Source organism: Henckelia pumila, chromosome 3, assembly GCF_033568475.1.
Source record: "Henckelia pumila isolate YLH828 chromosome 3, ASM3356847v2, whole genome shotgun sequence".
NCBI lineage: Eukaryota > Viridiplantae > Streptophyta > Magnoliopsida > Lamiales > Gesneriaceae > Henckelia > Henckelia pumila.
This window is the reverse complement of record NC_133122.1, coordinates 189233603-189260529: the sequence shown is the minus strand read 5'-3', so window position 1 is coordinate 189260529 and position 26927 is coordinate 189233603. Positions and strand designations below refer to the sequence as shown.

Below are 26927 nucleotides of genomic sequence, written 5' to 3'. Positions count from 1 at the left end.
ACCAAGAGTTTCCAAATATATGGAATCTGCACGCCACGCTCGCTCGAGCGAGCATAGCCTCTCGCTCGAGCAAGCAACTCTCTGTCCAAGAATATTTTTTTTCAGTCCAGGTCTCGCTTGCTCGAGCGAGTAAATTTTTCTACTTCACGCGAAAATTTGGAAAAATTCATATCTTAAGTTCTAGCCGTCGGATCAAGCTGAAATTTGGACAGCAGCTTCAAAACATCTTGAACTTCATTCTGAACAGTGAAGATCGGATTTGGATCTCTCTAAAATTAAATATGATTTTTCTACCAAAGCTGCTCCATAATTCACACTTTAAAAATCCACTTTCCTACAAAATAAACCCCAGGAGTGAAAAAATACACACACATGCACTTAAAACACATAAAAATACATAAAATAAAATGAATGCACACAAAATAAACATAAAAATAACAAGAAATAATGCACACAAAATGCACTTATCACCTTTCATAGGAGCTACTCGGACAAACACGTGATCTCCCACCGAAAATTCCAAGTCTCTTCTCCTATGATCAGCGCAACTCTTCTGCCTGCTCTGAGCAGTCCTCATCCTGTCTCGGATCATGGCTACAACCTCAGCTGTCTGCTATACAATCTCCGGCCCTAACTCCGATCTCTCACCGGCCTCGGTCCACAAAACTGGTGATCTACACGGTCTGCCATACAATGCCTCATAAGGTGCCATACCGATAGTGGCCTGATAACTGTTATTATACGCAAACTCCACTAGGGGTAATCTCGACTCCCAGCTGCCCTGAAAGTAAATGGCACAAGCCCTCAAAAGATCCTCCAATATCTGTATTACCCTCTCGGATTGCCCATCCGTCTGAGGGTGAAATGATGTACTGTTGACCGGGTAAATCGGTGTGATTAAAAATAAACTAGCAAGCGCACCAGGTCAAATTGTAATATAATGGACAAAGGTCCAGATGTCGAACCCACAGGGACTGTATAATTATGACTACCAAAATATACTTATTTCTGCTTAATCTTGACTAATAAAAAATAGCGATTTCAGATTTTAAACTATGAATAAAAATTGCAGTTGAAATTAAATTAATTAAAACTCAGCTGGAAAATTTTGGATTTAAATCAAATTTGGGAAAAGCTTGATTAAGGACAAACGTAGGTACCAGACAATTCATGTAACAAGCAGTCAATCTAAAACATCAGACTTAATTTTCATTCACAGGAATTTTCCTAATTTGTTCGAAGGACTATTTCTAGAACAATCGAACCTATTCAAATATTGATGAACCAATTTTTCGTAATTCTAATCAAATTCGAATGCATGAATAACTGTGAAAATTCAATAAAAACCTAAACCGCATAATGTAACTGAATTCTATTTCTAGTCAGTTTTACACTATGTTGATTATTGAAGCGATCAAAATCAAAACCTCCTCTCTCGAATTGGAATCAATTAACATGCAAGCAAATAACTGGCCAGAAAATTCACAAGACAAATATGAATTCAATAAACAATAAATTCAAATCAAGTCTGAAAATCTCAAATAAATAAACGAGTGTTATATATAATTTGTCTGGCCCAATCACATGGCCTTGATCAAAAGAGAAAACTACTCAAAGTTCGACATAATTTAAGAACAAAAGTTTTTAACTCCAACATCAATCCAAAATAAAATGAAAAGAAGAAGAAGAGTTGAGATGATGATGATAGCCGCCTCTTGCCTTCCAATATGTTGTGTAACCCTTATTCTGATGATGAAATTTGTATTATATGTCCAAGGGTCTTCAAAAGACAATATCCTCCCCGAGCAAGAATTTCCTTTTTAAAAAACTCTGTACGCGTCGCTCGCTCGAGCGAGATAGGGTTCTCGCTCGAGCGAGCAGTCTTCTTCCCGAAAGGTAAAATTCAACATCTCGCTCGCTCGAGCGAGCATAGCCTCTCGCTCGAGCGAGAGACCTTCTGTCTCGAAATCTTTTGTGTCCCGTCTAGCTCGCTCGAGCGAGCATTGCCTCTCGCTCGAGCGAGCAATCCTCTGGAAAAAACTTACAATCTCGAGCTCGCTCGAGCGAGAATACCCCTTCGCTCGAGCGAGTGATGCTCTGTCCAAAAATCAAAATATTGCCAAGTTTCCCTACAAAACAGACCCAGAAGAGTATTATGGAAATAAATGAATTAAACATGCTAAAACTAAATAAAACAACAACAAAAACATATGAATGCATGCAAAACTAACACCAAAAATATGCATATGAAACACAGTTAACAACTCCCCCATACTTAAACCTTGCTCGCCCTCGAGCAAGACTAAACAAACACACAAACAAGAATCAAGAAATATTATGGAGCAATGACCTCAGCAAAAAAAATTTTCAAAAACAATTCAAATCCAATCCAATCACATCAAGCCTACAAACACGTAAAAGTTTATAAATAAACTAGTTCACCGCATAAACTTATAATCTCTTCAACTCATGTTTCAAAGTACCTTCATCCAAATCCAATCAACATATTCATACATCATGAGGACTTTTAAGGTAGCAAGGGGATCAAACAAATGATATGAACATACTCTCAATCAGTTTAATACAAAGAAAAATAGTGTGTTCGTGTATTGATTAACATTCATACTCATCAACAGTGTCTATCAACAGTCCATATGCTAAATTCTCACAACTCTTCTCTACTAGTATATTGGGCAACTGTGACTCGGTCAAGTTAGGCCGGGCTTATGGCTACAAATGAAGGATAACAGCTCAAAGCAATGAGTAAATTATGACTACACCATTATTTTTTACCTCTTTTTTCTTGTTTCATTTCAAATCACCTCATCAAACCATTGATTCACATATTTTCAGATTTCCCTTTTCAACCCATGCTATCCATTTTCTTTTCATTTTTCACCACTACTTTTTTTTTTCTATTTGATTTTTCACATCATTCCACTCTTCAAATTCAAACGCAGGAGGATATACCATTTACACATTCAATTTACTCTTTTTAAGGTGGAAATTAGTGTTTAAGCTAGTAACTGGTAGTGAATGTAGGTCTGTGAAAAGATGACGAATGGGGGTTTACCACACGTTTTCACGCATGCCATTCGATTTCATTAAAGCTCAAATAAGGTACTAGGGATAGAATGTATCAATGGGTAGCTTGAAAGGCTCAAACGATTCACAGAAAAATTGCCTAGATCATCCCTAATCACAGTTTTGCCCGTATTGCGCCTCGAAGATTGTTCGAACTAGTTCTAGACACGTTTCAATTCACCATCAACTCATACAAATTCAATCAGTGCAGAAACAAACAATCATCAATAGTGAACGATGATCTTCAATAAATAGTGAAAATGTACCTCATGTACTCATATAAGTGTAGGCTCAAAAGGGCAACTAGAGATAAGTACTTCAAAGAAAATTAGGCCCAAAAATCTCAACAACGCCTCAATCATCTCTATGTTTGCATTTTTCAAACTCAGATTCTAGCACAAGTCACAGAGTATATCAGAGATCATTCATCTAATTGGTTTCACTAGTTCAAATTGGTCAGACAGGCAAACGGTCATGGATTACAGTTTCAAAACAAAGCTCTCATCATTGGCCATGCTATCCAATTCTTTCTTGACTCAACACAACAACACACAATGACATGCTATGAATACAAACTCGATGCAACTAACAAACAAGATGAATGCAAACAGAATGAACACGAAACACTAAACTAAACACCCCCCATACTTATCTAAAGTATTGCCCTCAATGCCTCAGAAATGTAGACAAACACACAAACAAATGCAAAGGAAAAAACTGAAAACATAATGCACAAAACATAAAAAGGAACTCCCCTGGTCTACTGCGGTGCAAAAGCATCGGGATCCTCCTCATATTCTGGAGGAGGCTGTGGAACAGAAGCATCCTGTGGTGCAGGCGGGTGCTGGAATGGTGGATCATGAAATGATGAGTCTGGAGCAGCGTACTGAAAATGGAACGGAGGCGGGTATGGCACAGCATAAGGAATAGACGAGGTGTCGAGCCTTAAATGTGTAGTAATGCTATAGAGAAGAGCATCCATCCTCTGAAAATTTGCGGTCGCAGCTGCCATAAAATCATTCTGAACATGAGCAAAAGCAGTGGCATTAACAAATTTTCCGGCGATGCCCGAGGAAGATGAAGACGCCGGAGCTCACTGGGATGTAGAGGCGCCATCCAATCGTGCTCTTTTAGGACCCATCAAATTGAAAACAGACTGAGAAAATTCCGGCGAGAGGTGGCGGAATCGGTGGAGAGGCGGCGAACGAACTTCCAGCGTGGAGAAGAATGGAGGAGAGAAACTGACTGGGTAACAGAGGGGCGGCGCGAATGAGACGTTCGGCGCAGAGGAGAACGGAGGATAGGCGGTTCCGGTGTGGAGGAGAACGAACTTTTGGCGAGAGGTGATGAATTTAGCCTGCAATTTTATGAGATCAAATTAGGAGTGATTTGGGGCTTTAGGGTTCTCAGAAATTGTAGAGACGAAGTGAGAGAGAGAATAATAGGTCGTCCCGATTTATTCCGCAAGAGACCCGCTCGCTCGAGCGAGATAGGAGGCTCGCTCGAGCGAGCCCAAAATAATGTCGGGGCCAGAACGTTTCTCGCTCGAGCGAGATAGGGCTCTCGCTCTCGCGAGCAAAAAATAAGCAAAAACTAGACCTCAAACAGAGAAGCTCTCGCTCGAGCGAGATAGGGCTCTCGCTCGAGCGAGCAAAATAAAAAAAAATTTATTTTTTTTTTTCAAAAATTTTCGAAAAGAACACAAAAACTTCACAAATTAACTTAAATGCAACAAAAATGACGAAAACCAAAAGGATAAGGGGAAAAAAAACTGGGTTGCCTCCCAGACAGCGCTAAATTTATAGTCTATAGCCCGACAATACTCCTCTCTTCAGTGGCGAAATTCAAGGTGGTTTATCCACCGTCTTTGAAAAACTCAGATTAGTCATGCACTTGCATGCTGCACCATTAAAGACATTGTGCATTGGACCAATTCCTGCAGACAATTGCACCTGCTGACATGCATCACCAACAACATCAATCACATCAATCAAACGAATAGCAGAACAAGATTTTAAAATTGGGCTCTCAGTAGCCGACTTAAGCATGGTAAAAACTACTTGTTCATCATTCAGCCTCAGTACCAACTCTCCTCTCTCAACATCAATTAACCCTACTAGCAGCAAGAAAAGGGCGTCCTAAAATCATAGGCACCTCACAATCCTCATCCATGTCAAGAATAACAAAGTCTAGAGGATAAATAAATTGTTCTATCTTGACTAGGACATTCTCTACGATCCCCCTCGGGTATTTAATAGATCCATCAGAAAATTTAAGGGAGATAGCAGCAGGTTCAATATTTTCTACACCTAGTTTTCGAGAAATAGAATAAGGCATTAAATTTATGCTCGACCCAAGATCACACAACACATTTTCAAAAGATAAACTTCCAATTTTATATGGTATAGAAAAACTCCCTGGATCTTGAGATTTTGTTGGAAACTTCTTTTTCAGCACTGCCGAGCACTCCTCATTCATTGTGACTTACGTTATATCATTCAATTTCTTTTTATTTTTCAGCAAGTCTTTCAGAAACTTTGCATATCTCGGCATCTGAGCTAATGCATCAGCAAAAGGAATGTTAATATGCAGTTTCTTGAAAATTTCAAGAAACTTTTGAAATTGAGATTCAAACAACAGTTGCTTAGCTCTATGGGGGAAAAGGTAGAGTAGATATATCAACATTATCATTAACTTCAAATTTTGAAGTCTTACCTTTTTTACCTGCCTTGGAGAAATTTTTAGCATGCACATCCTCCTTGACTCCTGAAATTTTCGGCCCCTCTATCATCTTTTCTTTGTCCGTCTTCTGCTCAGGTACTTCAGACTGTGCTTGAGTCACGACCATAATAGCATTCACGCCTCTTGGATTTGGTTCAGTGTTGCTCGGAAAAACTCCAACAGGACGTGTGGACAGTTGGGTTGCAATCTGGCCCATCTGAATTTCCAGCTTATGCAGCATGCTCTCCTGATTCTGCAAGAGAGCCTCAGTACTCGCCACGTACTTCATCATGATCTCCTCAAAACTCGGATTTTTCTCCTCTTGCTTGGCCTGCCAGTTCTGACTGTAGTTGTTGTTTGAGTTGTATGTCTGCCTTCCTTGATTGCCCATAAAATTCACAGCCTCAACTTCAAACAACTGCTGTTCTTGTTGCATATTCCCTTGTGCTTGATTGACCGGCGCTGTTTTCATGAGTGCCACTTGGTGTGTCAGCGTGTCAATCTTCGCATTCAGGTCCATTAAAGCATCGACCTCTAAAACTCCAGCCTTCTTCTCTTTCTTTACATCCGGCCAGCCAATGTTACTCTCAGCCATGTTGCCAATAATCTCCCAGGCTTCAGCTGGCGTCTTCTTAAACAAACATCCATTAGCCGCAGCATCCAACATAGATCAAACCGACTGATCGGCTTCATTTTAGAATGTCTGAGTCTGCTGGCTCTGAGTAAGATTATGTTGAGGACACATCCTCAACATCTTTTTAAATCGGGTCCAAGCCGCATGCAGAGATTCGGCTTCTTTCTACCTAAATGAGATGATGTCGGAGAATAGTTTTGCCATCTTCGTGGGAGGAAAATATTTGTTCAGAAAAGTCTGAACAAGTTGGTCCCATGTAGTGATCGAACCAGAAGGAAAATCATCTAGCCACTCAACAGCTTCTCCTTGAAGAGAGAATGGGAATAACCGCAGTCGCACTGCATCAGATGTTACCCCATTCACTTTGAACATGTCACAGATTGACAGGAATCGCTCCAGATGAGTGTAGGGGTCTTCCACAGATGTACCCCCAAATCTAGCTTGCAATTGAATCAGCTGAATAGTAGAGGGTTTCAGCTCAAAATTGTTCGCCTCAACAGCGGGGCGAACTATGCTAGATCCATAGCCTTCAGTTGGCGGACGGATAATATCCCAAATAGTATGGTTGTCCGCCATGTTTTCTTCGGATTCAGATTCTGTTTCAAGTACTAGATTAAGATTCTTCCTTGCTTTTCGTATCTTGCTGAGCGTGCGTTCGATCTCCAAATCAAGTGGTAGAAGCTCCTTAGATCGAATGTTATGCATGAACAACAAGCTAGTACCTGAAAATCACAAAGAAAAATAAAAAAAATTCAGAATTTTTATAAAATAAAAAACAGTCTAATCTCAAGAGAAATAAAAATTCTGATATCAACACAGTCCCCGGCAACGGCGCCAAAAGCTTGACCGAGTAAATCGGTGTGATTAAAAATCAACTAGCAAGCGCACTAGGTCAAATTATAATATAATGGACAAAGGTCCAGATGTCGAACCCGCAGGGACTGTATAATTATGACTACAAAAATATACTTATTTTTGCTTAATCTAGACTAATAAAAAATAACGATTTCAGATTTTAAACTATGAATAAAAGTTGCAGTTGAAATTAAATTAATTAAAACTCATGTGGAAAATTTTGGATTTAAATCAAATTTGGGAAAAGCTCGATCAAGGACACACGTAGGTACCAGACAATTCATGTAACAAGCAGTCAATCTAAAACATCTGACTTAATTTTCATTCAAAGGAATTTTTCTAATTTGTTCGAAGGACTATTTCTAGAACAATTGAACCTATTCAAATATTGATGAACCAATCTTTCGTAATTCTAATCAAATTCGAATGCATGAATAACTGTGAAAATTCAGTAAACACCTAAACCGCATAATGAAACCGAATTCTATTTCTAGTTCGTTTTGCACTATGTTGATTATTGAAGCGATCAAAATCGAAACCTCCTCTGTCGAATTGGAATCAATTAACATGCAAGCAAATAACTGGCCAGGAAATTCACAAGACAAATATGAATTCAATAAACAATAAATTCAAATCAAGTCTGAAAATCTCAAATAAACAAACGAGTTTTATACATAAATTGTCTGGTCTAATCACGTGGCCTTGATCGAAAGAGAAAACTACTCAAAGTTCGACATAATTTAAGAACAAAAGTTTTTAACTCCAAACATCAATCCAAAATAAAATGAAAAGAAGAAGAAGAGTTGAGATGATGATGATAGCCGCCTCTTGCCTTCCAATATGTTGTGTAACCCTTATTCTGATGATGAAATTGGTATTTATATGTCCAAGGGTCTTCAAAATACAATATCCTTCCTGAGCAAGAATTTCCTTTTTAAAAAACTCTGTACGTGTCGCTCGCTCGAGCGAGATAGGGTTCTCGCTCGAGCAAGCAGTCTTCTACCCGGAAGGTAAAATTCAACATCTCGCTCGCTCGAGCGAGCATAGCCTCTCGCTCGAGCGAGAGACCTTCTGTCTCGAAATCTTTTGTGTCCCGTCTAGCTCGCTCGAGCGAGCATTTCCTCTCGCTCGAGCGAGCACTCCTCTGGAAAAAAACTTACAATCTCGAGCTCGCTCGAGCGAGAATACCCCTTCGCTCGAGCGAGTGATGCTCTATCCAAAAATCAAAATATTGCCAAGTTTCCCTACAAAACAGACCCAGAAGAGTATTATGCAAATAAATGAATTAAACATGCTAAAACTAAATAAAACAACAACAAAAACATATGAATGCATGCAAAACTAACACCAAAAATATGCATATGAAACACAGTTAACAACTGTACAAAAGTTTCGTCCCCAATGCTGAATGAAGGCTCTTCCAAAACGATGAAGTGAACTGTGGTCTCGGTAAGATACTATCGAGACAGGGATACCATGAAGTCTGACTATCTCACGGATGTACAACTCCGCATACTGAGCCATGGAGTAGGTCGTCCTTACCGGTAGGAAGTGCGCCGAATTAGTGAGGCGGTTTACAACAACCCATATGGCATTCGAATTCTTCACCGTCCTTGGCAACCCTACTACAAAATCTATCGTAACATTCTCCCATTTCCACTCAGGTATAGGGAGAGGCTTGAGTAAACCAGCGGGTCTCTGATGTTCCGCCTTAACTTGCTGGCAAGTCAGACACTCAGCCACAAATCGGGCAATGTCTAGCTTCATGCCTGGCCACACTACAAGAAAAACGGCAAACGACAACGGATTTTATCCGTTGTCGTAGGGGTAGAAAACCGTTGTAACTATCAGTGTTGTCAAAATCATTGACCTACGACAACGGTTTTTAATCCGTTGTCTTTTATACTTATGACAACAATTTTTATCCGTTGTAAATGTCAGCGTTGTCGAAGACATTGCCCTACAACAACGGTTTTTTTAACGTTGTCTATTACAGACGACAATGTTTTGTATCCATTGTCGTAGATTCGAATTTACCCTATACCACAACGTATTAAAACGGTTGTTGTAGATACTTTTGACAACAGATATAAACCGTTGTGGTAGATAATTTTGACAACAGATTTAAACCGTTGTTTTAAAATACTTTTGACATACAAACCGTTGTGGTAGATAATTTTTACAACTGATTTAAAACGTTGTATTTATATAAAACCATTGTCGTAAATATTTTTTACAACATATTTAAAACCGTTGTCGCTTATTTTTTTTTAAAAGGAAATTCCGTTGTGGTTTCTTATTTTTTACAACGTTTCTAACCGTTGTCATATTCATGCTAAACAACCAATATTCAACATTTAATATAAAGCAAAATATTTACTAATTACTATTGTATGTATTCAAATTTTTATAATTAACTACACATCAAAATGAGAGAAACATAATAGCTGTGTAATCGAAATCCAAAATATGCCAGCTAAAAAAACACAACAAGAGTTTGTACTCATCCTATCAAACTAATTAGTATTATCAAACCATAAATAACATGTCATCTAGAAATTATGTTCAAAAGCTCACTCCTTGCGTCAAAAAAACCAAATCCTCATGAATATCGCCCTTGAGTTATGTACCTACAAGAGAACACATAAAAAAGATCGAATAAATCTTATAGATAATAAATTCTATGTTTACAATAATTAATCATACAAGAACAATGAAACTAAAGAAGCTAATTGAATGACAAATCAATTACTTGCATTGCAAAAAAATAGAAAAGATGCAACTACACTTCAATGTAGCACAGCACCGCCACATATAGACTAAAAACGATATGGCATAAAAGGTTGCCATAGATAACAATTGTGAACAAGGTGCAATACATAGAGAATTAAGGATGTATAATGGCCTGAATGCCTCATAGAAACACGACCAATTGGATAACCAAACATGAACTAAACTTGGGGATGTGTCTTTCACGAAAATAACACCTCACCAAACAACTTTCAAGGGTATAATAACTACAGGTTTTCATCAATTTGTCCTCTTTTCTATGAATTAATTAGGCAATTGCAATTGGGTTCAAAAGTTACAAAAATTACACCATTTGGCAGCATTATCAGCAGATGATTACGATTTACAGGTCCATTTGCAAGCAAATCAGATGGTTGTCACCAAATGAATTTCCAAATCAGCTGTTTAGGATAACGGATTGGTTACAACCTAAAGTTTTAGACTTGGTAGCTCCAGGGGGCATGCCAATAGATATTTTAGCTCATGGATGAAAGACCAGAAAAAGTTAATTTACTATGTGATTTGATACTTTTGAGTTCGTTTTTGCAATCTTTTCGTACTAAAATTTTCTCCTTTATAAAAGATGCATTGAGAACATTTGGGAGGCTTCTAATAGGTTATGACGGAGAGCCAAATACCTAGTCATGAATGTAGTCTAGTACGCATTCTGCCCATTCGGATCGCACTTCATCAATTTCTTCTTTAGAGTAAACTGTTTTGTTGAACTGTTAACAAACCCAAATTATATTAGGTAGTAAAAATCAGTAATGAAGAAGCAATTGAAATAAAGAAAATTATTTGAGAAAATTCAGAATATGTTAAATATTACCATTGACAAAAGTGAATCCTTCTCGCTGGTATCATTTCTTTCAAGAATTTTTCTCATAAATTTCATCACATAAAACCCACATTGTTTTGCATCAGGTTGTCGAGGACCCTATGTTTAACAAAAAATTGTCAATGATGTAGTAGTATCTTGTGCCATTGATATCGTACTAAACTGTTCTAATGAAAACATGATGAAGCTACTTTAGAGATAGAAGACAAGGTCATGCATTTTAAAACATAAGGGAGAAAAACACGGATTCATCACATTACAAGTGAAAGATAAAGTAGAGATGTGAAATCACCAAAAAATAAACATAAAAGCTTTTCATAAATATAAATAATGATATGCTCACCCCAAAAAATCAGCGGGCATAAGCTTATCTCAGTAGAACAGAGATGGACACAATTTTACCCAAACTAAAGCACTTCAAACTAGATGTTTATCCATAAAAAACAAGTTTCGGTGTAGTAGAATATACCATGACCCAGTACGGAAAATTCTGGGCTTGGTTCAAAATCATTCTAAGATTTGATTTCAAACTCTACTTGGTCATAAAAGACATAAATCAACAATATATCACCGTTATATATATTATATACCTTTATCACTTTTCATGTAGGCTTCTTTTTCCCTTTCCTTTCCTTGGTCGAATTGAACAATTTCAAACTCCTTTGTACAACAAGAATCGACATATGAGTAATAAATTAAATGCTTAATTAAAAAAAGAATATGTACTCACATATCCACCACATATTTCCAGTCCTCATGACGGTTGCGATGATTAAGTAAATCCAACAAATAAATCACCTCCACATAAGGGTCGATGACAGTCAGAATCCAATGACATCTACAAACAAAACAAATATTCAATGCATAAATTTCTCAACATTGTAAAAAAAATCTAATATTAATGATATTTTTGTACTTATTTACCCAACATTGTGTGGTGCCAAAACTAGTTGATTTCTTGCTGTACCACTCAGTCGTTCAGCCAAAGCACTTGCCCAGCCATTCAAGTATTCAGTTTTTTCATTTTTGTCAAGTTTGAATACATATGGCATTACTGGGAGGGTTTGTGGATTCACAAATCTGAATTTATCGACTTTGTTTTCCTTTTTCATCTTTTTGAAGAGAAGCCTTCCATCCAAGCAAAAATAACGTTACTGTGTTAAACAAATCAAAGGAAAAAGTTTGAATTAATCGAAAACTTACCACATGTAAACAAGCACACAATTGGCAGATATTGGCTCCAGCTCATAAAAAGGTGTGATGTCTTCAATGTTCACAAGCTGCTCATACTCGGTGTCAAATCAATCATCATAAAAAATAATCGATATATTATTTTCCGGATTGTCCAAAACACGCTTGGCGTAACAGTACAATAAATGCAATGATCGTGGCACATTCGATGGCAAGACATGATTACTTCTTTTCTCAAGACTTTTCTTCCTTTGAAGCTTCTACAAATCGCAAATTTAAACATGTTATCAAACTGTGAAGTAATATCAACCTGTGAAATATGTGATAAAGGCACCTAAATAATATGCGAGGCATAAACGTGTATGTTTTATTGTGTGTTTAGGTTGCGAAGATGTAAAGGAATTTATTTTGGATCAGCACTTGAGCTGTTCTTCAATGCTGCGGCCTCACAATTCATTCTTGGACAACAGATATCTTTATCTTTGTGGTTGAATTCTATGCTTCCTACTTATGATTTCATACACTCATAGGCACCACTTGATTGTGTGGTATGATAACAGAACTTAGAGTTCAATCCACATGAAATAAAAAAACTAAACTATCCTTAACACATGAAATAATTAAGTAAAATGAATAAATACTTCTATTTAAACTTATCATTGCTCCAATGAGTAGAAAATTTACCTCATCTTTCATGAGGACCCAGCGTGCAGGCCACGCTACATGGGTTCCTATAGCATCTCCAACAATATCATATTCATCTGGAATTGGAAAGGGCAACTTTGCTACATTTTCCACAGCTTCATCAATTGAGACGCGAATGCAATTCATGGGCAACGGGACACCATGAAGTAATTTTCCATCACCATTGACATGAACGACCGTACCATAGGCCACAACGTTGGACTTCGATTCCAGTGATAGTGCAACCGGCATACCCTATAAAACAACAATCAGTGGGCAGAAACTTTGCAATATTAGAATTACAGCATTGATGGAAACAAATAAAAATGCAATGATATCAAAATAACATGTCAAAAAAATAATATAAGAAGAAAATTGAATAACATGGCAGTATACCTGCAAATACTCAGCCTTGCTTAAAATTTGCATGTCATCATCATTCAAAATTTCATAATATGGGATAGTATTCTCTTTTTTGATCTTTTCTTCACTCATGGCAGGTAACTTGACTGAGCAACTACCTTTCTCATCTAATTCAAAGTTGCATGCACCCTTTTTGAACATTTCTTCAAGTGCTTGTATGCGTGCATCTTGATGTACGATGCGCGCATTTTGTTCTACTATGCGTGCATCTTGATCTACGATGTGTGCATCTTGAACTACGATGCATGCATCTTGATCTACGATGCGCACATTTTGATCAGAGATTAGCTTCTTTGCCTCCAACAACTCATTTTGATAACGAAGGATTATGTCACCATCTTCAAGAGGACTATTCCAGATTCTGCCAACATTAAAATATATTTTTGGAGTGATATGACCTCCAACACCCCTCACACGCCCAACATGTTTCTTTAGAATCCAGTGCATTCATAAGAATATCTTTCCTTGCCCCTTCAAACTTCAGCTTCCCTTCCTTTTTTTGTTGAACATAATCATCCTGAGATGATCAAAGTAAATAGTTACTAAAATAAAAATTAATCGATACAAAATAACTATCTTCTCATGTATTTCATACAATCTTTTTAACTGTCATTTTTAGATCATCGCCTTCATATTAACCCTACTTATTGACCCGTCTTCTCTTCCACATAGTAGCTCGATTTATCTCATCATCATCACATAAATCAGATGCCTACAAAATAAATGAATCATGTCCAATACCAAAACATCATATGCAATTACCAAACCACCAACTTCAAAATACTTACAATTTTGTCAGCGAAACGTGCATATCCTTTACGGGACAGCCGATAGGGGTATACATTCTGGCTTCTTCTGTTCTTTTTTTCATCACTTACTCTCTAGTTGAAAAATAAAATTTCACAGATTTATCAGTTTCCAATTTAAAATTTCAGAATTTCACAGATTGTGACTTGTAGTCAGCTTATTTGTAAAATCAAATTTTGAATCTTACCCTGAAGTCGTCAGATATGCGAGTGATTACAAAAGAACTCCAATCATCTTGTGAAATACCATAACCAATCGGTGGATCTTTCAACTCATCAGGTTTATCTAGCTTGCTGAAAATGAACTTCTGAGTGAGAAAAGCTTTATATTGACGCCATTTATTATTTGCTGATTGCAAACATCCCTTCCTCCAACTTGGGTCAATATTGTACGTCAGCTGTAAAAGAACATAAAAAAATTAACAAGCAGGTTAAATATAGCATAATCATATTAGTACAGAATACTAGGAATGAAGATTAAAGGAAAAAGCTCAAGTGGAAGAAAATTAATCCACATAGCAGATTAAAAACACTTACATTCACTGATTCCCATATTAACTCTTTAACATCATTTGGCACTTTCTTCCATGATTTGTAACCTATTGAGATTTTATCTCGAACGAGAACCCCAATGTAGCTTTGCATTTCACCCGCAAATTCTCCAATTGGCTGTCCAATTTTGTTGAAACTTACATCCTTTTTAATTCCTTGGACCCTTAGCCTAACAAGCTTATCCAAACGTGTACGCCCCCTCGATGTTCTTGTTGACTCCGTTTCTGTAGATTCCATTGTTGTTTGACCCTCGCAACTATTGTTAGTGGCAGCATATGAAATACTCTCTTTAGAATTCTCAATCCTTGCTAATCTCTTTCCATGAGCTGCCATAGTGTCAATTCTAGAATATAGTAAAGTTCCTTTGTACCCCATTTCCTGCAAAAGGTAGCAAATTGTTAGGAATTTGAATTACAAAGAATAAAAAGCGAGATTGTTCAGCAAAAAATAAATATGATAAAAAAATAAATCAGCAAACAAAATCTAAACACAAGTAAAATAATAGATTAAACTTAATTATTATCAACCCATGTCCCATCACAGTCTTCACGAACGCAAGATTGTTCATTTTCATCTACCCCATCAACATCCATTGATTCCATTTACAGAAACTCTTTTGTGGAACACTGATAGTGTATTGTAGCAGTTTCCAACTCATCACCATTTATGTTTTCCATGTAATCCCTGGTAGGAGTGGAAAGTACAACATGACATCTAGGATCTTGAGGATCTTCAATGTAGAATACCTGCTTTGCTTGTCTGCCCAAGATAAAAGAGTCAGATTTGAATCCAATTCTGTTGAGGTTTACCAACGTGAAACCAAGTTCATCAACTTTAATACCGTTATTATTCTCAACCCAATTACATTTAAACATTGGAACTTGAAAATTGTGATAATTGAGTTCCCAAATTTCTTGAATAACTCCATAAAAATTCATGTTCGACACAATCGGATTTGTGTCCTTTGCAATAGCAACTTGCATTGTTTTTGCGACTAAGCTTACTCCAGAGTTTTGAACAGCTCGTGTGTCATCGCGCTCTTTTGTATGATAAGAAACTCCATCAATAAAATAACTAGAGTACTTTAACACTTGACTGCTAGGTCCAGGCGCTATCCACTTCAATCTTTCTGATATTTGACAAGTTGAATTGCCAACTGCTCGCACACGATCACGTAACCAGACAATAAATGTCCTGTTATGCTTATCTTGTAACCATTTTTTGGACTTTGCTTTATTAGGAAAGCTTGAGTTCAAAAACTCCATGTGCTCCCTCATGAAATGATCATGAATAAGTTAACTATTAGACTACAATTACTTTACTAGTAGAACATAAGAACAATGCAATAAAATATCAATAATTAAGAGAAATAACTCGATATAAGGGTCAACGTTAACATCATTCTCCAAAACATAAATATGTGCTTGATGCAACTCATCATGACAAGTTGCGTGTACTACTGAGCTAGAAAGAGGCCTAGTAATTTGTACTTGTTGATCCCTTGATGGGATTCCAATTGTATGCACACTAGACATGTAATCTGAGCAAAATTCCACAGCTTCTTCAGCAATATAACACTCGGCTATACACCCTTCAGGACGATTGTGATTTCGAACATACCCTTTCAAGATCTTCATGAATCTTTCAAATGGGTACATTTTCTTATACCAAACCGGTCCACACAATATGACCTCTCGCACAAGATGAACCGTTAAATGAATCATTATATCAAAAAAAGATGGGGGAAAATATTTTTCAAGCAAACACAACAGTGTCACAATCTCTCTTTGCAGATCATTCAACTTCGAGACATCTATAACTTTATTACATAACACGTTGAAGAAGCCACACAACCGATTGATGGTATCTCTAACATGTTTAGGCAAGACACCACGGATGGCAACTGGAAGCAATTGTTGCATCAAAGTGTGATATTCGTGTGACTTAAGGCCAACAAGTTTCACGTCTTTCATCGACACTAGATTTTTAACATTTGATGAATAACCTGTAGGGACCTTTATTCCATACAAACAATTGCAAACTTTTTTTTTTCTCATCCTTACTTAGTGTATAACAGGCCGTCGGCAAAAAAGTTTTCTTCTCCCCCATCTTTGGTGCCAAATCAATCCTCAAATTCATCTCCACAAGGTCTAGTCTTGCAGCTACTCTATCTTTTGATTTTCCAGGAATGTCAAGCAAAGTACCAATCAAACTTTCACACACATTTTTTTCAATGTGCATCGCATCAAGAACATGCCTAACATGGAGATGTTTCCAATACTCAAGTTCAAAGAATATAGATTTCTTTTTCTAGCATGATACAACTTCACCTTGCTTCTAATGCTTCCCACTCGCTTTTCCAGAACAATAATTAATTCTTTCAAATCTCTCCAAAATTTCATGCCCAGTTAATGGTTTCGGTGCGGGGTTAAGCTCAAGTTTCCCATTAAATGCTTTTTTTTGCCTTCGATAAGGATGATTTGTAGGAAGAAATCTTCTATGCCCTGTATAACTAATTTTTCTACTATGCTTTAACCTTGTCGAATATGTTTCTTCACCACAAATAGGACATGCACAATATCCTTTAACAACACAAACTGACAGGTTCCCGTATGCAGGAAAATCATTGATTGTCCATAGCAAGATAGCCCTAAGCAAGAAATTTTCTTCTCGACGTGCATCATATGCATCAACACCTATATCCCATAATTTTTTCAAGTCATCGATCAAAGGTGGTAAGTAAACGTCAATATCATTTCCCGGTTGTTTAGTACCAGAAATCAACAATGTCAGCATCATAAATTTTCTCTTCATACACAACCATGGAGGAAGGTTGTAAGTGATCATCACAACTGGCCAACAACTATATGCAGAACTCATCAAACTATGAGGATTGATCCCGTCTGCTAATAAGGCCAATCTATGATTTCTGGGTTCAGCAGAAAAATCTGTCCATTTGTGATCCACTACTTTCCAAGCGGGAGCATCAGCCGGATGACGCAAGTATCCGTCAAGTACTCTTTCATCAGCATACCAAGTTAACTCCTTACATATCTCCTTATTCCAAAACAATCTTTGAAATCTTGGAATGGGTGGGAAGTACCAAAGGACCTTTGCAGGAACTCCATTTAACATAGATTTTTTACCCAACTTCCACCTTGACATTCCACAAACAGGACAATTAGTCAAATTCTCGTACTCCTTTCGATATAAGATGCAATCATTAGGGCAAGCATGAATTTTCACATAATTCATCCCTAATGCACATGCATAAGCTTTTCTTTGGATCATAAAACGATGAAGGCAATTCATTCTCATCAGGAAGCATTTCTCCAAGCAAACTTAGTAAGTCTGTAAAACTTTTATCACTCCAACTATATTTTGCCTTCAAGTTATACAATTTCACAAGTGCAGATAATTTGGTAAATTTGGTACACCCAGGATATAAAGGTTTATCAGCATCTTCAAGTACCTTATGAAATTGGTTTGGATTCTCTGCATAACTATCAAATGCATCATGTACCCTATCAGTAGGTTCCTCGACAAAAGATTTTTGTTCATCTTTCATTGAGTTACTGGTCGTATATCCTTCACCATGCCAAATCCATTTATGGTATGTTAAATCTAAACCATTACAACACAAATGTGCCCTTATAATGTCAACATTTCTCTTCTGTAGATTACCACATCTTGTACATGGGCAAGGTATTTTATTCGGATCGATAGCGTTTCGCAATGCAAACTGCAAGAAAGACTCTGCCCCAACCTCATATTCATGTGATAACCTTTTCTTTGACATCCAGTCTTTGTCCATTTTTTAATATCAACCCAAAACACATCAAAATCTACCTTCAAAAAATTATACATCAGGTAACAAGTTCAAAAAATTGATTTCATTTGGTTCACAACAGAAAGTTCAAAGTAATATAATGTAATATTATTCAAGTGATTGTTTAAGTCATTTTATAATGAAATATCAGATGAAATCTGACCAGTTAGATAACTAAAATCATGATTAGGGGATGACCATTTTTTCCTTAATAACAATCTTATTAATTAAATTATTTAAATGCATCAAATATAGACCTACAAAAACTCTGAAAAATTACCCATAACTTATAATTTATAACTCCCACCGTGGTTTTTAAATCAAATGTGACATCAAGAGTTTCACATTCAAATGGGCAAAAGTTTAGAACTGAATCAAAAATTATGTATATGTCATTTCGGGTACTGTTTAAATCATAAAATTATAATGCTTTCGGTTTGGTGCAATATGTAAGGGATAATAAATCAAACCATCATTCAATAGACAGATTATAGACTTACAAAATAGGAAACGCAACAACTCCCATCTTTAAGAAGGCTAAAAATATTATTTTGGATATAGCAAACAAATGTGAATATCAACAGAAAACGAGCCAAAGAATCATCCAAAGTATAAAAAGATTAATCCTGAAAATTCAACACTTTGCTTCTACGTCTACAAGGACTACACCAAACAGATTACATGTGAAAGCTGATAGACCATAATTATCTTCTTATTATAATAATGAACATTATTATTTTCTTTGGTGGGAAAAAGGGCACGGAGGAATTTGGGATACAGCTAGCACGGACAATGCCGATCATATTTTTGCATTCAGATAGAACTATTAAATATCACGGGGCGGGGCACACAAAAAACAGTCGGGGTCAATGCCGATCTAATATGTTTCCTAAAGGAGAAATATATTTCTATTTTCTCTAATAAAAAAATTAATCAGTGAAACTTATTAAAGAGATAGCCATAACTTTATAAAATAAAACTCGAATGGTGGCCCTAATTGTGGAGAAAGACAAAACCTTTGGATCAAGATAAATTCCAAAAATCAAGATACATGAGTTAACAAAGAAGAGAAGAAACAAAACATAACTTTCATCATTCAGAAACTCCATATTTAATTATCGCTGAAAACATTTCTTAAATGACAATGATAAAAAATTTCAACCTCATTTTATCAGGAGAATCAGAAAGGAGAACTCAAATTTACTGGAGAACTAAATTGTACCAGCCACACTTAACCCAAGATAATGGCAAACTATCAACTCTTCCGATTACACAAGTACACAACCGTATCAAATATCGATGAACGAATAATTTTCAAACACTAACACGATCGGAAAAAATGCAAGTTACACAAACACAAACTAAACATACCAAGGAATTATTAAAATGCATGCAAGTAACTGAATACGGTAACTATAAGTAAATATCATCATGGTGTGATCCCTCACCGATATAAACCACAGTAAGAAGGTTGCACTAGTTTCCAATAATAGCAACAACACACAAGCTCAAAACAACCTGCAAGTAACATCAAGATATCATTTACGTCCTCGAAATTGATCGCTGGGAAAATTAGAACTAGTATGTGGGAGGTGATCAGATCTCCAGTTGATATATATATTTTTTGGCCCCTTACAATAAAAATTAGAGAGCACAGAGAAACAATTATGCAATTTGGTCCAAGGGCTTAAAGAAACAACAAACAACCCGAAGGTCTGGAATTTTTATTATTAACTGTCTCTTGATGTTCAATATAATCGCTCTCTATAGGTGAAAGAAAATCATATGGACTTGAACATAATAAAAAAATAACTGTTTAATGTGTAAACCAAGATGTTAATTGAAAAAGGCTATATAAAACACTAGGTTTCTATCAAAAGGGTTCAAGTATCTAACTCGGAACAACAAACAGAGGAATTCCTATTGATGTGTCATTTTCAGTACCCACTATATAAAATCACACTAGACGATAAAATCCCACAAGATGTGGGTCGAAGCATTAATTCCACTTGAATACAATAATAAAACCAGTAGGTATCCAACAGACATGCACCCGGGAAAGAACAACAAAAGTGAAGCATATCAGGAAATCAGAAAATTGAAACAAGAACAAGTGAAGATCAAACCAAAAAAGAAGAATATCTAAAAACCCAAAAAAAGTAGAAAAGAAAACTAACCCGATATTGAAGCTTTCCAATCCAAGAAGAGGGAACAACACTGAGAGAAGGAATCACAATCAAGCGAAGAGAACAATGGGATGGCCGATAGCAGTGATTATCATCAACAATCCCAAGCCCACTCTCTATGACTATAAAGAAAATCGGGTGTTGGGGAAAAAAACATAAAAACAACAGACTAAATTGCGGCCACAATCCGGAGTTAGGAAAGTCGAGGACTAAACACCAATACACAAAGAGACTTACGGCTGCAATCGGGAGTTAGGAAAATCGAGTCTTCCACTTGGACATACGCTTGGATTTTGAGGAGTAATATCGGCAGCTAGCTAAAGAATATGGACAGCCGAGCACATAAAAGCATGAGTGTGTCCCGACAAAGCCTCGTCTTCAACCAATAATGCACGTACCCGTCGCTACAGCCTCCGTACAACACCCTACCATCCGCGCTCAAAGCCAGAGTCTTAACAGGGAATTCTTTGCGGGAAGGGTTACGATAATTGAAGATCGATCGACCTAACTGGAACCATTCTTGGATCGATCGATCGATCTAGATAAGAAGGAAGAACTAGGGCACGTCGACAAGAGATGAGAGATGAGAGGAGAGAAAAAAGTCGATCGGGTCTTTTTTTAAATAGAGAAAACACAACGGATTTATAATCCGTTGTGTTTATGTGTCTTTTTTTATTTTTTTAAATAAATAAAAAATGGTTTAAATATCCATTGTCTTAGGTTGGAAATCCATTGTCTATTTGATTCCAAAAACGCACAACGACAACGGTTTAAAATTACCGTTGTCTTTAATTTTAAAAAAAAGCGCTCATAGACAACGGTTAATAAAAACCGTTGTCGTAGAACACCAATTACAACAGATTATTTAAATCTGTTGTCTTAAAATATAAAAAAAACTCACATCCACAACGGTTTTAGTACAAACCGTTGTCCAAAGCCAAAAATCAACAGTTTTTCTACAAATTCGTTGTCTTTTTAGTGTTGTTAATTAGCATGTTTTTTGTAGTGCCACCAATATAACTGCTGAAGATCACGGTACATCCTCGTACTCCCTGGGTGGATGGAGTACGCTGATGCATGGGCCTCTGCCATGATCGTAGTTCGCAAAGAATCACCCGCAGGCACCCAAAACCGTCCCTTGAATTTCACAATCTCGTCCACCACTGAGTACAAACCACTACTCCTCTCCTCATCTCTCTGTCTCCACTTACCTAACTGCTCATCATTAGCTTGTTCAGCATGGATACGGTCAAACAGTGTAGTCCCCACTGTCAATGAAGATAATCGGGGCGCTCTACCCCTGGCATAAAACTCCAAATCAAACCTTTGAATCTCATACTGCAAAGGCCTAGACACAGACAAGGAGGAAATCACTGCTGCTTTCCTGATCAATGCATCCGCAACGACATTAGCCTTACTCGGGTGGTAACTAATGTCGCAGTCGTAGTCCTTCACCAACTCTAGCCATCTCCGCTGCCTCATGTCAACTCATTCTGAGTGAAGAAGTACTTGAGGCTCTTATGGTCCGTAAAGATCTTGCACTTTTCCCATAGAGGTAGTGCCTCCAAATCTTGAGTGCGAAGACTACGGCAGCCAACTTCAAATCATGAGTAGGATAATTCTTCTCATGTCCCTTCAACTGTCTGGAAGCATAGGCAATCACTTTCTCCCGCTGCATAAGAACTACTCCCAATGCCACCTTAGAAGCATCCGTGTAAACGACAAAGTCACCTTGCCCAGATGGCATGGCTAAAATCGGCGCTGTCGTGAGAGCTGTTTTCAATACGTCAAACCTCTTCTGACACTCTGGACTCCAATCAAACTTAGCATTCTTCTTGGTCAATGCGGTCAAGGGCCCTGCAATGGACGAAAATCCCTTGATGAACTTCCTATAATAGCCTACCAAACCAAGGAAGCTGCGAATCTCCGATGAATTACTAGGTATAGCCCACTCTTTCACTGCTTGAACCTTAGAGGGATCAACCTCTACACCACTCTTGGAGATTACATGACCCAAGAATGCTACTCTCTCCACCCAAAAATCACACATGTCAAACTTAGCAAACAATTTCCGATCTCGAAGCACCTCAAGGACTGTCCTCAAGTGTTGGGCATGCTCCGCTTGGTCCTTGGAGTAGATGAGGATGTCGTCAATGAAAACAATAACAAATTGGTCTAAATATGGTTGGAAGATGCGGTTCATGAGATCCATGAAGATCGCGGGTGCATTCGTCAACCCAAATGGCATCACAAGGAACTCCTAGTGGCCGTAATGAGTCCTAAACGCTGTCATGAATACATCTGCCTCCTTCACCTTGAGTTGATGATAACCGAACAAAGATCAATCTTCGAAAATATAGAGGCTCCTTGTAACTGATTGAAGAGGTCTTCAATCCTGGGCAATGGGTACTTGTTCTTCACAGTCACTCCATTCAACTCCCTGTAATCAATACGCAACCTTAGGCTCCCATCCTTTTTCTTCACAAAAAGAACCAGTGCGCCCCATGAAAAGAAACTAGGGCGTATAAAACTCTTATCTAGCAACTCTTGAATCTGCTCTTTCAACTCCTTCATTTCCGTAGGCGCCAACCTATATGGTGCCTTAGAAATTGGCGCGGTACCCGGGACCAAATCGATAGAGAACTCAATCTCCCTATCGGGCTGAAGACCCGCAACGTCTTCCAAAAACACATATCCAAAATCTCAAACCACATCCACATCTGTAATCACGGGTCTAACTGGCATTTCTGTCAAGGTCAAACTTGCCAAGAATGTCTCACAGCCCTCCAGCATAAGCTGTCTCATCTGTAGAAAAGATATGACCTTGGCCTTCCTCCGACTCCTAGCTGCCTCAAACCAGAAAGGCTCAACACCTTCCGGTCTAACCAACACTGACCTCTGCTGAAAATCAATAACCTCTGCATTCTTCACCATCCAGTCCATCCCAAGAATCAGATCGAACTCGGGCATGGGCAACACTATCAGGTCTGCAACCACCGTCTGACCCTATAAAAGAAGTTCAAGACTCCTGACTAAGCTTTTGGTGGTCAGCACTTCCCCTGACGGGATAATAACTGAGAATCCCACTAATAATTCCTCTCGCTGAATACCCCACTTGAGCACAAACGCCTCAGAAATAAAAGAATGTGTAGCCTTTGAGTCTAATAATGCCTTGGTGGCTACACCAGCTACTAAGATTCTTCCAGCAAAAACAACAGTTACAACGTAGCATCTGGGTCTTCTAACCACAAGTTAAATCTATGCTCATCCTAATACAATCAGCTCCCAATATTCTAAGCATGCAGATAACGACCAACAGAATCATGCAATAACACACAAATCTTACGCAAGTTCCCCAATAAACTCAAGAATATCTAGTACTTAGTATAACCAAATTCTCACTTAAAACAGTTTACCAACATAAATCCACAAATAAATTTATGGTACCAATTTAACTTAAAAGCTTAAAGTATTACCTGTGATCAGGGTGGTATCAGGGTCGGCCTCCTTGGCCTGCATCACAAAGACTCGCCCAGTCGCAGGCCTCCTAGCCTCTGGGCAATCAACTATCACGTGTCCTGGCCTCTTGCACCTGTAGCATACTCCAGCTCCAAACAAGCACTTGCCAAAGTGGGCCTTGTGGAAATTCTTGCAAATCGGCTTCTCCCCAGTCGTGGGAGGAGCGGGTCTGTGGGCCAAACACCCCTGGGGTCTGTGGGCCTGATGCCCCTGGGGTCTATGGGCCTGATGCCCCTGCTGACGCGGTGGTACATGGTACGGCATCTTGCCGTGCTGCTGCTGCTGCTAGCCATGAGTTGAGAATGGCCTCTTACTCTGCGCCTCAGCGCTGATATCCCTCAGTGTCTGCTCAGACCTCAAGGCTCGTCTAAGGGCAGAAGCATAGTCAGCTGGCTCCGCCATAAGTACATCCCGACGGATGGCGGGTCTTAGCCCCACAATGAAGTGCTGGAACTTCTCTTCCTCGTCGTCTCCGATCAACGGCACAAAGTGGCAACCCCTCTCAAACTTCACCACAAACTGTGCCACTGATAAATCTCCCTGTCGCAGGCTCATAAACTCCGTCTTCAAACGGGCCCTCACATCCGCGGTAAAATACTTCTCTAAGAAAAGTCTCTTGAACTCAGTCCAATGTAGGGTAGTCGGATCCACAGTTTTCTCAACTCCCTCCCACCAGAGGGCGACATCATCCTGGAAAAGAAAGATAGCACATCGCACTCGATTTGGATCTCCCAACTGCATATAGAGAAAGATCACCTCCAGCGAACAAATCCATCCTTCTGCTACCAACGGATCAGTAGTGCCAGCAAAGTCCTTCGGATTCATCTTCCTAAACTAATCATAAACAGTCCCCAGTCCAGCCCTGGGTGCGTCCACATGTCGCTCAAGGATACGGGCTAATCCAGCTAGCACCTGAGTCCCAACATCCGCGGCGGGTGGAGGCGGGATAGTGGAGGAGGTGGTGGCGGTGGAGGATGTAGTGGCGGTGGAGGAGGTGGTGGCTGCAAAGCACGTCCACGACGAGTGGCCATCTGTACGCAAGTTCAAATTCCAAAGTTCAAATTCCATGACTTAAGAGTCCTTTTAAAATTTTAAGTGCTCAAGAAATTTAAAACTCTTATTCTCAACTTTTAAACAGTCAAAGATAACAAAATTTTAAATCTTATAGACTTTGAGGCGAGATCTCCCGAGTCCCAGCGTTCGGAGGTAGGCACATCCCAAGCCCAATGACCGTGCTCTGATACCAACTGAAACGACCCTAACTTCTAATTTTTTTAAATAAATAAAGAAAATACGGAAAATTTTAAAAAATTTCGGCATGACCTATTTGTTTGAATAATAACCTCCTTGTCTGAAATAGCAGTTTAAAATAAACCCCAACTCGAGGTAAACATCCCACAAGGCATACATGAACAGTAACTGGTTGACGCCAGACGAAAGGAAAAATATAAAGTGTCTACATGCCAACATAATTGCAGGGAATAACACATCCTGCTACTGAAAAGGAAACGACATTCAAGAGTGTATATTTATTACAATGACATAATGCGGAAAGAAAAGAGCGGCAATGGTCAGGGCGTGCCACCGAACACCTACGGACCCTGTAAATCCTGCCCCGCAGTCTCATCTGCATACTCACCTGCACCAAGCATAGTAGTGAGCCTAAAAGCCCAGCAAGATTTAAATAATAATGTATAATACTAAAAATAGTACTAAGTACACTTATGAATCTCACACGAAGAGAAAAAAGTCATAACATGCCCGAAGTAAGAACAATAACAATATTCGATAGAAAACACATTCATGAATCAATTATCCTTTAATTTTACTTTTGAATTTGGATCCTCGATTGTGACTATGATTTTGATCGATCAATGACTATAGTATACAATGCCGGCAAGGAAGCCAAGATTTCTCCGGACCCCACATTGCCCTTTAATTGGTAGGGAAATCAAGATTGCTCCCGAACTCGTACTACACGTCCATTTTTTAAGGAAATCGAGATTGCTCCCGACCTCGTACTACACGTCTATTTGGTAGGAAAACTGAGATGTCTCTCGACCTCGTACTACACGTAATTTGGCAAGTGAACCAAGGCATCCCCAGACCCATCATTGCACGTTCAAGTCACAACCAACTCAATTCATTCTTTAACTTTCCTTTCATTCAACATTTTCTCATTTCAACATTAATCTTTACAAGCATTATTTAAATAAGACTTCGGGACTAGAATAAATGAGTTTGAAGTCACACACGCGAATAAATAGGCGTTGAATAATTTAAATGACATAAACTCAAAAGATAGCATGACATAAATTTTATGGATGATAGGAGTGTAGGGGAGCACCCTTGGCTTTAAGGCTTTTCTCCTTCTACTTAAGTTTACGCTCACAAGAGCCTAACCCGAGCGGTTAATCCATAAAATCCATAACTCATCCTATTTAAATTCAAAAGACTTCCCGTTTGAACCGGCACCTCAATAACACCTTAAAATACTCCTATAATCAGTATTCACATTTTTATAGTGGCTCAAACCAACTCGACAACTTAGACTCCCGGACAGCCCGTAGACAATAGAAAAAATCTGCTCGCGTCACCCCAACTTAAAACGCACATAACCTAATCGATTTTTATCCGAAATAGGACCAATTTACATCGACACGATCCTAACATCCTATAAATTATGAAAATCAGGGGTAGCCTCTGCCCAGACCTCCAGAACCGACCTAACCAGACCTGTTTCCCAAAACTTGACGCGACGGTAAAAATTCTGTTTTTGGCCAACTTACAACTATGGCCACCCAAGCTCATCCCT

The 26927-nt window shown here is 38.3% G+C and overlaps 3 protein-coding genes across 3 annotated transcripts; all 3 read right to left on the bottom strand.

The window, feature by feature from the left end:
- Window positions 1-15180: 15180 nt before the first annotated feature.
- Window positions 15181-18392, bottom strand: LOC140890194 (uncharacterized). The gene is made up of 5 exons (XM_073297952.1): window positions 17845-18392; window positions 17115-17735; window positions 16642-16835; window positions 15953-16583; window positions 15181-15850 (listed from the first exon to the last, which is right to left on the bottom strand). The coding sequence occupies exons 1-5, from the start codon at window positions 18390-18392 to the stop codon at window positions 15181-15183; spliced, it is 2664 nt and encodes an 887-aa protein (XP_073154053.1).
- A 4904-nt stretch (window positions 18393-23296) lies between these two features.
- Window positions 23297-24376, bottom strand: LOC140890193 (uncharacterized). The gene is made up of 3 exons (XM_073297951.1): window positions 24070-24376; window positions 23648-23781; window positions 23297-23599 (listed from the first exon to the last, which is right to left on the bottom strand). The coding sequence occupies exons 1-3, from the start codon at window positions 24374-24376 to the stop codon at window positions 23297-23299; spliced, it is 744 nt and encodes a 247-aa protein (XP_073154052.1).
- A 21-nt stretch (window positions 24377-24397) lies between these two features.
- Window positions 24398-24937, bottom strand: LOC140890192 (uncharacterized). Its single transcript, XM_073297950.1, has one exon. It carries the CDS (start codon window positions 24935-24937, stop codon window positions 24398-24400), a length of 540 nt encoding a protein of 179 aa, XP_073154051.1.
- Window positions 24938-26927: the final 1990 nt, after the last annotated feature.